A 16893-nucleotide genomic window follows, 5' to 3' on the forward strand; every position below is an offset into this window, starting at 1 on the left:
GATTTTCCTGGCAAGAATACTGGTGGGGGTTGCCATTTCTTCCTCCAGGGGATCTTCCCCACCCAGGGATTGAATCGGTGTCTCCTGCCTTGCAGGCAGATTCTTTACTACTGAGCCACCTACTGGAAGACATCTAGTTAGGGATGAATGTGCTGGAGAGGCAGATGCGGCAACAGAACATCCAGACTGTGGTTCTGGACTTTCACGGACCAGGGCTGGTACGTAAATTGGGAATGGCTTGGAAAATGGGTGAGGTCACTCACAGTGAGTATAGAAATAAGACCTGGCGTATGCTCCAAGGTTAGGAAGATGGGCCACAACTAGCAAAGGGCACAGAAGCAACGCTGCCAGAAGGGCACAAGGAAAACCGGGAGAGCTGTGTTCCAGAAACCAAGAGAATTAATTCTTTCAAGCAGGGAGGCATCCGCTGGTAGATGCTACCCACGCACTAAAGAGGTAAGAACTGACAACTGACCATTGTATTTAACGGTGTGGACTGTTGGGGACCTTCACAAGGACTGCTTTGGTGATGTGGTGGTGGCAGCCTAAGTGGAATGGGTTCAGATGAAAATGGGAGGAGGAATTAGAAGGTAAAGCTGGCAGCTTTGCTGAAAAGGGAATAGAAAAATGGAGTGGTGGTTGAAGAGGGGTGTTAGATCAATTTTTTAAGATAAATCACAGCATGCCAATGGAAATGATGCAAGAGAGGGAGGGGGAGAAACTGCTGAAGTGCATTCCTTGAATAGGTAAGAAGGTGAGACTGAGCACAGTAAGTGGTGGCACTGGCTTTAGATAAGAGGAACATGAACAATTCACTACAATAAGAGGAGGGAAAAGCTGAGTACAAATGAAAGTGGATGAGTGGCTACTTGTACATTTAAAAGGTATCTTTGCAAGCAATGATCCAGGAGAAAAGTTGGTAGAGTCCTAACAATGTAACATTTACACAACAGTTCTGGGATAGGGAGCTCAAGCAACATCTACCTATATAATGTTACAGTGAACTAAGTTGAGGTTTTACCTTAGTTCATTTTAAGATATGAGAAGGGAGCATGCCCCACTGACTCTCAGGCTAACTGCGGACTCCACCCTCCCCAAGCACTGGCATGCTACTCCAATCAGCCATCATGAAACCAAACAAGACACATTCAAGCTTTGTCTGCTTTATTTCACTACATGAAGTTAAGCAATAAGGCAAAATAGTAACCTGTCATTCATAAAGACCAAGGAGTGCCTCTCATTCCCAAAATGGACCAAAAAGTCTATTTCTTTACAAATATGCGTGACATTTAGCTCATTAAGTCTATAAACAGTCTGAACAAAAGAAAACTCTAGTGGGCCAATCAAATCACAAATTCAGATTAAGTTCCCCAAATTGCAGTTTCTAGTGCTAATGACATCTAATTTGCTTGCAGTGGTACACACTCACCATACTTTAAAAATCTTGCACCTGATCTAATACAAAAAATGAACAAATAAAAGTCCAAATTCACCAGCTGCAGATATTGAACCATTTCTCCTAACACACAGAATTACCAGCCTGTAGTGAAAACTATCTCGAGCAAACAGTAAATCAAGAGCTCTGTTATTCTGCAAGCTAATTTGGCTTCTGAGGAAACAATTCTATGATCAAAAGTGTTTTTGTGTTTCTGTGTCACACGGGGGTGATGAGACCCGTTACTTCAACACTGTTATTTCTGGGAACAAACACCAGCTATATGCCATAAATGCCTAACAGTGTGTAGTCTGTGCAAACGTGTAAACACAGGACGTTATTCTCTACCTTGAGGCTTATCTCCTCCACTGGCAAATATGCGGCACTGGCGTCACGGCAGGCTGTAGCGGGCAGTGAAATAGAAATTAATTTGACACTTTGTACAGTCACAAAAACTTGAACTATTTCTACAGTTTGCAAATTTGTCATTATACAACACGCTGCCCCAACTCCTAAGAGACTAAGCCTTACTACTGTCATAATATTAGAGATATGAGTTCTTTTTTTCTTACACTGCAGCATATATATTACTCTGTGGAATATTGTTTCATAATATTGGTTTGATCTTAAGAGTACTATTTAGTGTCTTTCAAAGGTTTCCTAAATATTTCTACTTTCCAAGGGGAGCTGAAAAGTTACTGTGTCCTATATTTTAAATTGCTATATATATTTTTTTTAAACTAAAGGCTTGAACTTAGAAACAAAACCAGGGTATAAACAGGAAATTTCTTTCCCCCAAAAGTCTGTTGGCCACTTGCTAACATTACATTTATGGAAACATGGTGCAGGTGGTGGTCTACTTTGTCAAGTCTCATTTTAGAAAACATCACAGAAACTAAGGTTGGCAAGCCAACTCCAGGATACCAAGTGAAAACAGCATGTGTGTTGTTAGGCAAGTATTCTGGGCTGCTTGTTGAACTATTTTATGGTTTATGATCAAAATGGTCTTATTTGACAAACCTACGATAAAAGTCATAAACTCAGGAAGGAGGAAGGTTTTTTCTTAATATCCAGTTTTGGATTCAAGAGATTACAAATGTTACTTTCCTCTTCAATCACTGGAAAGAACATTAGCTCAGATCATGATAAAAATCTAACCTTTAAGATATTTTCTGCATTCCAGAAGTGAACTTGCCCACCAAGTTTTCTTTGGGCTCTTTCCGGGTCCCAAATACTCAACAACTTACTGAGTTAAAGAGGCAGAGAGGAGAAGGGGTATGGAGTAAGACATATAAAGCATGCCTCCCTGTGGCAGCATCAATCCCTGGATATTGTGGCAACAGTTAAAATGAATAGAATTTGCCACCCCAGTGACATGACATGCAATTGCTTCCTTCTCAAATTTTCCCTAAGAGAAAAGTTCCATATTCTGCTGGGAAAAAGATTTTTACAGCAACTAATACATAAGTATCCTACATTCACTTAAAGAGGTCAAATGAAGGTGCCTTAACTATTTCACAGGTCCTTCCAATCATCGCAAAACCAAAGACAACGTGACAATTCTATTTTCCTGTCAAATGGATGGAAGCCAGGAGGCAAGGGAAGGGATATATATTTAGAGTGCTAGAGTATATCCAGTGGAATGCAAAAAGCAGTTGGTACAACACTGAGACCAGTGCCAGGTCATCAATAGCAGGTCTAACTTTTGGTTATTTTACGTTTTCATCTGTGAGACTGATCCTTTATGAGATCAGGTCGGGAGATAGGATGGAGTTTCTCAAGTGGTCAATTGAATGCCACTCCAAGGAACAGCCACATCCTTTCTTGAGATGGAACTATGCTGTTGTGAGTCAACGTGCAGGGTTCAGTGAGGGAGACACAGACTTACGGGTGTGAACAGAGGAGAGAGCCAGAGGTACAGCAGTCGCTGTGTTCCTAACGCCTTGCCTACACGCCCACCCTGCTAGGAACAGGACTCAGTAGTGCATGGTACATCATTATAAACAAGGTCTAACGAAGCAGCGGCTTCCACATTTTAACGCAGATTCGTGGTGATACTGTCCTTGGGGATCTGCCCGCCAGTGGAACATTTTAAGGAAGAAGCGGGCCCAAGCTGAGTTCCACATGCTGGGTGAGCCAGATGACTTCTGTGCCTTGGTCAGTTTCTTCGATGGGGCGGATGGGAGTGGCCAGGTTTTTAAAATCATGCTTCATCTTAAAGCACACGGTCACTTCGCCCTCCTCACGTTGTGGGGTCACTTTGATGAAAATACCCACTTTGTTGGCCTTTCTGAAGGCTATAATGCTATGAAAGGAAATAAGCACAGATTAGGCAGGTCACAGGTCAGCCAAGCCAGTTAGACTCACAGTCATTTTATGGCCCACAGGAAATCTCCGACGACAAAATATGACCAGAATCCCGTTTGTCAACAATGAAGAGTTTCTTCAGCAAAATGCCGATCTCCTTATTTTATTACAAAAGTAAAATACAGTCATAAAACTTAAGATATGAAAAAGTGAATCTTTCTTCTTATTTTCTTCTTCAGTACACAGAGAAAAACTGTCAACAGTTTGGCTCTTAACCTACTACGTATTTTTCCACGCACTTACTCTTCTATGCTTTTTTAACCAAGACAAAAGGGACACACTATTCTGTAACAAGTTTTTTCCCCACTGTTTATCACAAACACCTGTCCATATTGGTGCACATAGATCTCCTCCATTTTACTTAATGGGTGCATAGCAACCATAATTTGTTTACACCGATTTCCTGTTACAAACGTATCTTCACATTAACTTTTACAAACATGTGGTAATATTTCTACAGGATACAGACTAATGCTAACTCAGAGTTTTGAACAATTTCTAGAATATCATAAATCAGTGTGTCTTGTAAATAGCCTCTGTGAATTAGGAATTTTTAGAAGAGAAAAAAATCTCTAGTTCAAGTTTCCACCTCAGTTTTTTGATATGCACTTGAAGTTTGTGTTTAAACAGTTTAGCTTCAAAAGTAAAAAACAATGAAATAAACAGAACTTGATCTACTATCCAAATGATACTCAACTACTCTAAGAAAAGTAACTGAAACTAAACATTTACATATTATCCACTATTATGTTACTATTAATTTCCAGACATCTGGAAGTCCTAAAAAGTACAATAATGTGAAATATAATTAAGCATTATACTAGCACAACCATTTTGAACCAACTAAATCTTTTATTTATATTAGATTCATTTAAAAAATTCAATTAAAAATAGTTAAAAAAAATTCTTTCTAGCCTTAATTTCCCAGGAAACCACTGATCAAGTGTAGTATCTGTTCTTATCAGTTTAATATCTGATACATCCTCTGTCCGAGGACAATATATTAAATGGATTTTTGGGATTAGGAGTTGGAATAGGAGCTTGCTCCATCCACTCCACGCATCGACCTGGTATTGCAGTACTTCCAGGAACGGTGCACCAAAGAAAAAAAAAAGAAAAAAAAAAAATTCAGATTCTTGGTGCCTACCTAGACCTGCTGAAGAGAAGCTGTGGGGATTGGTACTCTATATGGAATTAAAAAAAAAAAAAAAAAAATTTAAACACCCAACCTGGTGCTTTCTGAAGTTAACCCAAGTGTTGCAATCACTGTACTAACCTCATCTTTGCAGTCACTTGGTTTTTCTAATTTGGCCCATGTTGTTATATTTGTTCTCTCCAGTATCTTGGTGAGGAAGCTTTTAATCATTTTGTTAAAAAGCCTTAAATATGCCCTATACTAGTGTACTAAATGCTATTGCTTTTCAGCTCAAAGCACATTCTTTGTTTTCTTATTTTCTTGGCTGCACCACACACCTTGTGGGATCTTAGTTCCCCGAACAGGGATGGAACCTGGGCCCTCTGAAGTGGAGGTGTGCAGTCTTAACCACTGGACTGCCAGGGAATTCCCTAAGCCCACTTTCTGTATCTTGCTTTGTGACACAGGATTCTGCTAACCACACTCCTGCTTTTTAGGCTGGCTCCCCGTCAGGCTCCCTTCAGGGGCTCTAACAGAGACCAGTAGCCTGTGGGAAGAAGGGCTGCTCCTCCGGGGGAGCCTCCTATCTCTGTGCAGCTCCAGCGGGCAGCACTCCAGCGATGCATCTTCACTCAGGAAGTGGCATCTCCAGGTGCAGTTTTCCAACTGCATAACCAGCTTCAGCACGCCACTCCTCCTCTGCCAGCCTGCCATGCCAGCACTAGTCAGGCAGTGTCCCCTCCCTCCCCCATTTCCCAGAGGTCTGAGCTGCAGCTCCACGGGACTCCTCCTTCCTTCAAGCTTCTAAATTCTAATCATTTTAACCATTTCTCTTTATCCTCTTAGCCCTAGGGATGGTAAATGCTTCACTGAATTGCCATCTCTGGGATATTTCAGATTTCTTTTTAACTTTTAAAGTTACCCAGTTAAGTCTTCATATTAAATTTTCTCTGTTCAAATAACAGATGTGATTTCTGTTTTTTAGACTGAAAGCTAACCAAAGTATTCCTCATCTGGGAAAGGTTTCGCTTTTACTTCTCAGTTAATAACTGAGAAGTATTAGGTATGAGAGAATAAAATCTATTACTCACTCAGAGGGAAAGGTGGTGGGCAAGTCGACAAATCTAACGATAAATCTCTGGGGACAGAGTACTGTACCCTGTACACAACCATTAAAAAACACACACCTGAAAATTTTTTACCATGGGAAACACAGGTTAAAAAAACTGCTTACAGAATGATCCTAATTATGAAAATGTTACTGGTGTTTATCTCTGGTGGTGAGATTTTATTTTCTTCTTCATATATATGATTTAATATATCATATAAAAATGGGCTTCCTTGTGGCTCAGCTGGTAAAGAATCCACCTGCAATGTGGGAGACCTGAGTTCGATCCCTGGGTTGGGAAGATCCCCTGGAGAAGGGAAAGGCTACCGACTCCAGTATTCTGGCCTGGAGAATTCCATGGACTCTATAGTCCATGGGGTCACAAAGGGTTGGACACGACTGAGCAACTTTCACTTTCACTTCACTAATATATCTTCATATATATCAGTTAATAATAATAAATAGGAAGAAAATATTACTTAAATTCAGGTAAGAAAACTGAGATCTATCAGTGGGCCTCCTGTAAACCAGCCAACTGTGGTATGTGGGTGGGTGGGTCGGGGGCGAGTCACAGAAAGATCACTTACTCAGGATCGTCCTGAAAGTCCTGGGGTTCTGCCAACTCGTCATACTCTGCTGCTGCATCCTTGCCGGCTAAAACGAGCTCTTTGGGAGGCACCACCACCTGGAGAGCAGCACAGAGAGGCTGGTCTCAGAAGGGGTCAATGCACTGCACAACATTCATCCAACAGAATACAGCAAAGTACTGCCCTGACCCAGACATACAGAAGGAAGCAGCAAGTTTCAAGAAACATACAACATTACTTCACTTACAAAAAGTTTAAAAACATATTGTTTGGGAATACAGACATTTATGATAAAAGATTAAGAACAAAGAAATTTAAGGGAATGAAAAAGTCAAGAGAGTGCTTAGTTCACTGGGGTTGCCATGGGTAATTCAAGTGGGAGGACACGGGGGCTTCAATTGTGCCTTCACTGTTTCATTTCTTAAGGGGCTGGAGGAACATGGGTGTCTGTATATTGTTCTCTATACTCTGTGGTATAAAAAAAGAAAAACAAAAAGGAGAAACACATAAAACATAAAAAGAAGAAACATATAACATAAAACAAAGGAGAAACATAAAACATATAAAGGAGAAAAACACATAAAGGGGAAGCTTAGAACTTCCAACAACGCAAGAGAAGACTCTACACATGGACATCACCAGATGGTCAATACTAACATCAAACTGATTATATTCTTTGCACCCAAAGATGGAGAAGGTCTATACAGTCAGCAAAAACAAGACTGGGAGCTGACTGTGGCTCAGATCATGAACTCCTTACTGCAAAATTCAGACGTAAGTTGATGAAAGTAGGGAAAACCACTAGACCATTCAGGTATGACCTAAATCAAATCCTTTTTGATTATACAGTGGAAGTGACAGACTCAAGGAATTAGATCTGATAGACAGAGTGCCTGAAGAACTATGGACGGAGGTTCATGACGTTGTACAGGAGGCAGTGATCAAGACAATCCCCAAGAAAAAGAAATGCAAAAAGGCAAAATGGTTGTCTAAGGGTGCCTTACAAATAGCTGAGAAAAGAAGATAAGCTAAAGGAGAGAAAAGGGAAGATACACCCATCTGAATGCAGAGTTCCAAAGAATAGCAAGGAGAGATAAGAAAGCCTTCCTCAGTGATCAATGGAAAGAAATAAAGGAAAAACAATAGAATGGGAAAGACTAGAGATCTCTTCGAGAAAATCAGAGATACCAAGGTAACATTTCATGCAACGATGGGCACAATAAAGGACAGAAATGGTAATGGACCTGACAGAAGCAGAAGAGATTAAGAAGAGGTGGCCAGAATACACAGAAGAACTATACAAAAAAGATCTTAATGACCCAGATAACCACAATGGTGTGATCACTCACCTAGAGGCAGACATCCTGGAATGTGAAGTCAAATGGGCCTTAGGAAGCATCACTACAAAGCTAGTGGAGGTGATGGAATTCCAGCTGAGCTATTTCAAATCCTAAAAGATGATGCTGTTAAAGTGCTGCACTCAATACACCAAAAATTTAGAAAACTCAGCAGCGGCCACAGGACTGGAAAAGGTCAGTTTTCATTCCAATCCCAAAGAATGTCCAAACTACTGCACAACTGCACTCATCTCACACGCTAGCAAAGTAATGCTCAAAATTCTCTAAGCCAGGCTTCAACAGTATGTGAACTGTGAACTTCCAGATGTTCAAGCTGGATTTAGAAAAGGCAGAGGAACCAGAGATCAAACTGTCAACATCTGTTAGATTACAGAAAAAGCAAGAAAGTTCCAGAAAAACATCTACTTCTGTTTTATTGACTATGCCAAAGCCTTTGACTGTGTGGCTGTTTCCACCACAAACTGTGGAAAATTCTTCAAGAGATGGGAATACCAGACCACCTTACCTGCCTCCTGAGAAATGTGCATGCAGATCAAGAAGCAACAGTTAGAACCAGACATGGAACAACAGACTGGTTCCAAATTGGGAAAGGAGTTCATCAGTCAAGGCTGTATATTGTCACCCTGCTTATTTAACTTATATGCAGAGTACATCATGCGAAATGCCAGGCTGGATGAAGCACAATCTGGAATCAAGACTGCCAGGAGAAGTATCAATAACCTTAGATACGTAGATGACACCACTTTTATGGTAGAAAGGGAAAAAGAACTAAAGAGCCTCTTGATAAGAATGAAAGAAGATAGTGAAAAAGCTGGCTTAAAACTCAACATATAAAAAATGAAGATCATGGCATCTGGTCCCATCACTTCATGACAAATAGATGGGGAAACGGTGGAAATAGTAACATTTTATTTTGGGGGGGCTCTAAAATCACTGCAGATGGTGACTACAGCCATGAAATAAAAAGATGTTAGCTCCTTGGAAGAAAAGCTATGACAAACCTAGACAGCATGTTAAAAATCAGAGACATTACTTTTCTGACAAAGGTCTGTCTAGTCAAAGCTATGGTTTTTCCAGCAGACATGTATGGATATAAGAGTTGGACTATAAAGAAGGCTGAGGGCTGAAGAATTGATGCTTTTGAACTGCAGTGTTGGAGAAGACTCTTAAGAGCCTTGGACTGCAAGGAGATCAAACCAGTACATCCTAAAGGAAATCAGTCCTGAACATTCTATTGATAGGATTGATGTGGAAGCTGAAATTCAATACTTTGGCCACCTAATGCAAAGAACTGACTCCTTGGAAACGACCTGGATGCTGGGAAAGATCGAAGGCGGGAGGAGAAGGGGACAACAGAGGATGAGATGGTTGGATGGCATCACCAACTTACTGGACATGAGTTTGAGCAAGCAAGCCCCGTGAGTTAGTGATGGACTGCCTGGAGTCCTGCAGTCCATGGGGTTGCAAAGAGTCAGACACGACTGAGCGACTAAACTGAAGTGAAAGGAGAAACAGTGGTTCCAACATATTTTTTGAAATGGGAATACTGGCTATGTTTATGGCCATGAAAAACAGTTTTCTTCACACTTAGCCTTTGGTTGTAACTAGGCTTCAACTTTGCTCTGTTAGAGGTTAACAAATAACAATGTTAATAACATTTCTAATTATGGAAATAAATGTGGCTGGGGAGCTGAAAGAGAGAGAAAAGCAGCAAATTCATAAGCTGGGTATATTTATCAGGTACTTATTTCTATCTGGATAGAGACACTGGATAGACAGCTCATTAGTGTTATTTTAAAAAGGAGCAAGGACAGATGAGTGTCATCTCTCTTTGGAAGTGATGCCGGGAAATGATTCCATTAAAAAGCAGAAGGAAAAATAAAGAGATAAATTCTCTACTAATAAGCATAACTCAAATAACTAATTAAAGATATAGGCATCCTTTCTGCTGATTTGTTATGAATACCATGCTGAATTACGAGACAATAAAATGGCCTATTATAGAGAAAAGTTCTTGTTCTAAAATTTCAAGTACTAAATGAATCATGAAATAAAATGTAGAAAGGTCTCAGTTCATTCATTCAAGTAATAGTGAGAGTCAGAATCGCCTATTTTAATATTTAGTGCCACGTATACTCTCACCGACTCGATGGACCTGAGTTTGAGTGAACTCTGGGAGTTGGTGATGGACAGGGAGGCCTGCTGTGCTGCAATTCATGGGGTCGCAAAGAGTCAGACACGACTGAGTGACTGAACTGAACTGATACTCTATGCAGGCCTTCCCAGGTGGCGCTAGTGGTAAAGAACGCACCTGCCAATGCTGGAGACATGAGACGCGGGTTCAATCCCTGGGTCGGGAAGATCCCCTGGAGGAGGGCAAGACTACCCGCTCCATTACTGTTGCCTGGAGAATCCCATGGACAGAGGAGCCTGGCAGACTATGGTCCACAGGGTTGCAAAGAGTTGGACATGACTGAGGTGACTTAGCATGCACACACACATGCATACTCTATGTAAGCAGAGGGCATCTAGCTGAGGCACATCAGCTTTTAAAAGGAAATGTCATTTCCTTTGCTTCTTGAAGAATGAGTATGCCTCAGGCAGAAAGAGAGGTATGGGCATGTCTGTCAGCAGAGTGGGATGGGAATTAAGAATTCTAGGTAAAATGAGTAGCATATATAATTCTCCAGGAACATTAGAGTTTATGACCCATTGGATCTGCTTGGATATCAACCATTAATGTGCATGATCTAGAGAACGCTAGATTTAGTTGTTCTAGGGAAGATCGTAATGGAAGAAAAGAGATGAGGATATTAAGGAGCTCTTAAGCTTTGCCACAGAGAAGGCGATGGCACCCCACTCCAGTACTCTTGCCTGGCAAATCCCATGGATGGAGGAGCCTGGTAGGCTGCAGTCCATGGGGTCGCTAAGAGTCGGACACAACTGAGAGACTTCACTTTCACTTTTCACTTTCATGCATTGGAGAAGGAAATGGCAACCCACTCCAGTGTTCTTGCCTGGAGAATCCCAGGGACGGCGGGACCCGGTGGGCTGCTGTCTATGGGGTCGCACAGAGTCAGACACGACTGAAGCGACTTAGCAGCAGCAGCAGCAAGCTTTGCCAAGGAATTTAGTTTATTCCAATGTCAGAGAGACACCAAACAAGCAGCCTGCCATGATCAAAGCTAAATCTTAGAAAGACCATCCTAATGGCAAGAGAGAAGATGGGCTGGAGTGGAAGTGGGGGTGAACTAAAAAAAGGAGTTAGAAAGTTACTGTCCTAGTCCATGTGAGAAATGATGAAACCCTCAAAAAGGGCAGTGGCAGTGTGCCTGCGGATGAAGTAGAAAATCTTAGAGGTGAAATCAAGGGAACCTGAAGACTGGATGTGAAAATAATGAGTGTGGAATCCTTTAAAGCAGGTCAAATGAGGCCACTCTTGGGAAGTCAGAGTCACTCAGAATGAAGCAAAACACTCCTACCTTAGCAGTGCTGTTGATATTATCAGGGTCCCCCTCCTCGCACTCCAAAAGAGTCACATGGGTAAGGTTCTCCACTGGATTCGTGAGAGTCAGGAGGACCTGGCTCTCCTGGAGAAAAGGAAAGGTATCTTTCAGACATGCTCCCCTGCTGCCACCTAGGTCCACCTTCTCTCATGATTATATCACAAAATCATCACCCCGTGTGCCCCCGCCTCCCACCATCACTCTTGAGCACCCCACCTGTACCTCTGCATCACTGCATTCTTAAATGCTCATCAACTCCTATATTACTTATACACTAGACTATATACTCTCTAGAGTTGCTATTTCACTGAGGAAATGAATCAGATTCCATAAAAAGGGCCAGTTACTCGATCCAGAAATTCTGAGAAATATACATTATCTAAGTGACTGTTTAAAGTTTGTAACTCTTACCCTACCCAGGAGGTCACTAGGACTTAAAAGGAAGCCCTCATAAATAAAATATAGAAGCCACAGGCCAGCCAGATGTATTAATATAGCAAAAAAAAAAAAAAAAAAGGCATATCAAGACTATAGAAGACTTTTAAGATTTCTTGAACTTTTTTGGCATGCTCTAGCAAAAAAAAAAAAAAAAATCTTTGAAATGAACAAGGACTATAAAAGTGTCTTTATTGCTGCAGAACATTCTGTAATTTGTTGGGAGGCATGTGTGGGAGTTAAGGACTCAAAGAACAGAGGGGCTGCGGTAATGAAATCTATGACAATACACACACACACACACACACACACACACACACACACAGATGGTGAAGAATCACACACACACACACAGATGTTAGAGAATCATACACACACACGGTGTACACACACACACACAGGAGGAGAGCTGAAGCTGCCTGTGGGATCTAACATCTCCTTTTTTACCAGCCATGATTCTACCACCATGTAATGTGCACCCTGCTCCTTCTGCATATATTTCAAAGATGCTATAATCAAGAATCCCAGCTTAAGGACACTTAAAATCTCAGTCCCTTTATTATTTCAAACTTTCTTCTTTTCTATCTCTTGCTCATTGAATCCCCTGTCAAATATGCACAGCCACCACATACACTAAGCACACCTCCTCGATCAATTAACTCTTTCTCTTCCCATTAATATACATGGTACTAACCTTCATGTAGCGAAGGTTGGGAATTGACATGATTCTCACTTCTGGGATATAATTGCTGTAAGTGAATAAAAAATGCATTAATGTTCACTGCAGTCTCTTATAAGAAATGATTTCTTCTTGTTAATTAGAACAAGTCAGAGAAAACTTTAAAGATTCTTCCTATCACTACAATAAGAATTTAAGACGTGAAATCAAACTGGTAATGAGTTCTTTCTGAAATCTCACGCGTACCTCTATATATCCATGCATCAAGGTGGATATCTCCCTTATGTATTTATATGTCTTTTGAGATTTTTATTAATTCATTTCTGTAAATCTATAAGGCAACTGGCAATAAGATCCAACACTGATTTAATAATACATTACAGGGGTACAAAACCAATACCACATACTAACCAAACACTTTTACGTAGCATTTACTATGTGCCAGGCAATATTTGAAGTTTGTTAAAAATATTAACTCATGTAATCCTCATTGCAACTGCATTAAACAGGTATTACTATTATCCCCATTATAAAGATGAAGACACCAGGCTTAGGAGAAGCAGCCTGCTGGAAGCGGCCAGGATTCAAACCTAGGCAGTCTGGCTGCAGGGTCTTGCTCTTAACCGCTCTGTATGCTACCTCTCTGAATAAGACAACAGAATATTGTACTTATGTGTGCTTGTTCTGGACTCAAAACCATTGGGGTTCAAATTCCAACTTAGTATTTATATACTAAGATATTCCTTTGTAAAGAGCAGGGCAAGATATTTAGCTCTTTGTGTCTTGGTTTCTTCAATCATAAAATGAGAACATTGAAAGTTCCTTTTTATTGTGAAGAATAAACAGTATGTACAAAAAGTACTTGGAACAAAGCACACATAAATGTTATCATGCAAATATTAACTGAAGATAAAATCTTTTGCAGAAACACTTCAAGAGGGTGCGTGTAGGAGGGCATCTTAGCATTATGGTATTTTAACTTCCGACTAGGTATTTTTCATGATGGTCATCACGATTATCTGAGTAATTTGATATAAAATTCAAGGGCCCCCACTATCAAAGATTTGGATTTAGCTGGCCTGATTTGTGGCCAGAACGTATGTATTAAGATTCCTTGGTGACTCTGCCATGATGCCGGGAAAAAAAAAAACACTTTTTTCCCCAAAGAACTCTTAAGAAACTGATGTGAAGCACATCTGGCCATTCGGGATTTCTGCAAGGAGTGTAATTCTTAATTAGGAAAGGAGTTCGTACCACATGTCACTTCTGTAGTCCTAATCAGTCATGCATTAAATAACAGTAGTGAGGAAAACAGAACATACTGTATGGGGATTTAGTTACAAAGCATTTGCAAACGTAATAGCTCATTTGATCCTTCTTAACAAACCCAAGTGGAGAAGGAAATGGCAACCCACTCCAGTGTTCTTGCCTGGAGAATCCCAGGGACGGGGGAGCCTGGTGGGCTGCCATCTATGGGGTCGCACAGAGTTGGACACGACTGAAGCGACTTAGAAGCAGCAGCAGCAGCAACAAACATAAGAGGATGGCAGGACTGGTGTTATGCCCGTTCAGAGATGAGGAAAATCAGTTTAGACAAATTCTGTGACAGAACCCATATCTGGCCCTCCTAGTTCCTTCCTCCTAAGTTACCAGACCAGCACTTATCTGCCATTTGACTGACAATGATTTCTTTTTAATTGTTGTATAATACTCTACACGCATGTATCTCAATTTAATCAACTATTTCTTTGTTAATGGTTAATCAGTTTGACATTAAAACTGTTTCCAGCTTTTTACCATTAAAATGTTACAACACACATCTTTTAAAAATGTATCTTTATAATTACCGGTCTTTATATATTGCTTTCATTTCTATAGAATAGATTCCTGAGATAGTACTACCTGGTTAAAATGTGTATGTCATTTTGTCTTGATATTTCAAGTCACTCTCCAGAAAGACTCTAGCAATTCACTCTACCAACAATATGTACAAGTATGTTTACCCACATTCCCATGAGCACTCGGAACTAATATTTAAAATTTTCCTATAAAGTCCCAGCATCTTTCCATGTATTTACCAGCCATTTGGAATTTCTGTGAGCTACATATTCAAATCCTTTGCTCCACCTCATCTCCCCATCCCACCCATTCCAGAGATATTCAAGTTTTATTTATCATGCAGTAGCAAATATTCTTTCTTACTTGACTGTCTCAGGACTTTGTTGTCCATTTTGTTTTTTATAACTCATATTTTTCTGCTAAGGTCAAAGCTGGCTATTTTCCTTACTAGCTTCTGGGCTTCCTGCCTTATTCAGGAAGGGCTCTCTCACCCTAAAGTCAAGACAATAATTTACTAATTATTCTTTTTGATAAATGATGTTCATACACAAAATTCCCTTCTACTGACAAGTCCCAGTGAGTTAACATGAATTTAATTATTTTCATCCCATGCAACAAAGCACTATCAGAACATAGTTCAATAATAGTGTTACGCGATACTCTTCCATATGCTATACTTCTATTTTTTTACTTTATTTTTTAAAGAGATCATTCCCAAACTTAGGTACTTTATCATCTGGAATGAATGACTCTCCAACCAACAACATACCACATTGCCAGAGACCATACTACTACATGTCCCTGATATAAACACCTTGGATTCTGTGTCTGTAGACTTGCCTTAAACTTCCTGTTATGTATTTCAAAACCAAAACAAGAACAGAATAGCAAGATTACTCTGATGTAGCTTGTCTCTTCTTTTTTAAGCCAAGAGTAAGCACATTTCATAGTGGGGGAAAAACAAAACAGTAACCTGAAACATCAATCCCAAATACTCACACAGCAACCATCTGGATTTTGAATTTGATAGATGTTGGATTAAATTCTGGCTTGCTCAGATTATGTTCACATTTCTAAAAAGAAAAAAAATACATAACATGTATCAGAGGAAAATAAGAATAAAATCTGCTGATCTACACAGCTGCTGAATTCAAAAGCACAGCATTTAATACAGTTTGATTTTGCTGCAAGATCACATATATTTTAAAACAGTGTATATTAACTGATAACCAAAATATAGGAAAGATGATGTTTTGGACTTTTGGAAATAAGCAACCACACTATCAAATATTATAACCTTTAGTGCTTCAAATTGAAATAAAAACTAACAAATACTTTAAAAAATTTTTTTATTTTTAAATTTATTTTTGGCTATGCTGGGTCTTCACTGCCATGCACAGGCTTCCTCTAGTTGTGGTTAGAGGGCTTCTCATTGTGGTGAGTTCTCTTGTTGCAGAGTATAGGCTCTTGGAGAAGGCAATGGCACCCCACTCCAGTACTCTTGCCTGGAAAATCCAATGGAAGTAGGCTGCAAGTCCATGGGGTCGTTAAGAGTCGGACATGACTGAGCGACTTCACTTTCACTTTTCACTTTCATGCATTGGAGAAGGATACGGCAACTCACTCCAGTGTTCTTGCCTGGAGAATCCAAGGGGCAGGGGAGCCTGGTGGGCTGCCGTCTATGGGGTCACGCAGAGTTGGACACGACTGAAGCGACTTAGCAGCAGCAGCATAGGCTCTAGGTTCGAGGGCCTCAGTAGTTGCAGCTCGAGGGCTTAGTTGCTCCACAGCATGCAGGATCTTCCCGGATCAGAGAGCAAACCTGTGTCCCCTGCGTTGGCAGGTGGACTCAAAACCACTGAACCACCAGTGAAGTCCGTAACACACACTTCTAATTAAGTGTGAACAATGTGAATTTTGCTGAGTTTTCCTCTTTCCTGTTTTCTTTTCTTTTTGGCTGTGGCTTGCAGTGGCATGTGGGATCTTCCCCAATCAGGGACTGAACCCATTACCCCTGCAGTGAAAGCATGGTGTCCTAACCACCGGACTGTCAGGGAATTCCCTTCTTTGTTTTATGTTATTTTTATTAGTCCTTTTTAATTTCCTCTCTACTAGTCTAAAAGATACCCATTCTTGGTTTAAGTGAACTTAAACACCACACTGACTTGTAGGAGGTAGGTGTAGGTACTGTAAATATTGTCTGTATTTCACAGATGATAAAAATGGGGAAAGGTAAATAATCTGAACAAACGTCACAGAGCCAGTAAGATTTGGAGCTAGGATTTAAATCCAAGTGCTGTGATTCCAGATCTCATGCTTTAGAATAAACAATTACTTGCTTACTATCTTGAATTGGCTCCACCTATATCCAGTTAAAAAATTTTTTAACTCTAGAAAAAAAAGAACAGTGTAAAGATACCAGTTACTGATCCTACTGTTCCTCT

At 40.4% G+C, this 16893-nt stretch overlaps 1 protein-coding gene and 1 pseudogene across 1 annotated transcript in view; one reads left to right on the plus strand and one right to left on the minus strand.

Annotated features, from left to right (window-relative positions):
* Positions 1-1147: 1147 nt before the first annotated feature.
* DCTN4 (dynactin subunit 4) overlaps positions 1148-16893 on the minus strand; it is a 32958-nt gene continuing 17212 nt past the window's right edge. Inside the window, exons 9-13 of the mRNA XM_005897333.3 lie at positions 15449-15522; positions 12626-12680; positions 11473-11580; positions 6633-6730; positions 1148-3740 (exon numbers count right to left, since the gene is read on the minus strand). Coding sequence (XP_005897395.1) covers positions 3527-3740; positions 6633-6730; positions 11473-11580; positions 12626-12680; positions 15449-15522 — 549 coding nt within the window. The 3' untranslated portion in view covers positions 1148-3526. The remainder of the gene's footprint in view (positions 3741-6632; positions 6731-11472; positions 11581-12625; positions 12681-15448; positions 15523-16893) is intronic.
* On the plus strand, positions 4706-4906 carry LOC138988718 (U2 spliceosomal RNA; annotated as a pseudogene).

Source organism: Bos mutus, chromosome 7 (genome assembly GCF_027580195.1).
Source record: "Bos mutus isolate GX-2022 chromosome 7, NWIPB_WYAK_1.1, whole genome shotgun sequence".
Classification (NCBI taxonomy): Eukaryota; Metazoa; Chordata; class Mammalia; order Artiodactyla; family Bovidae; genus Bos; species Bos mutus.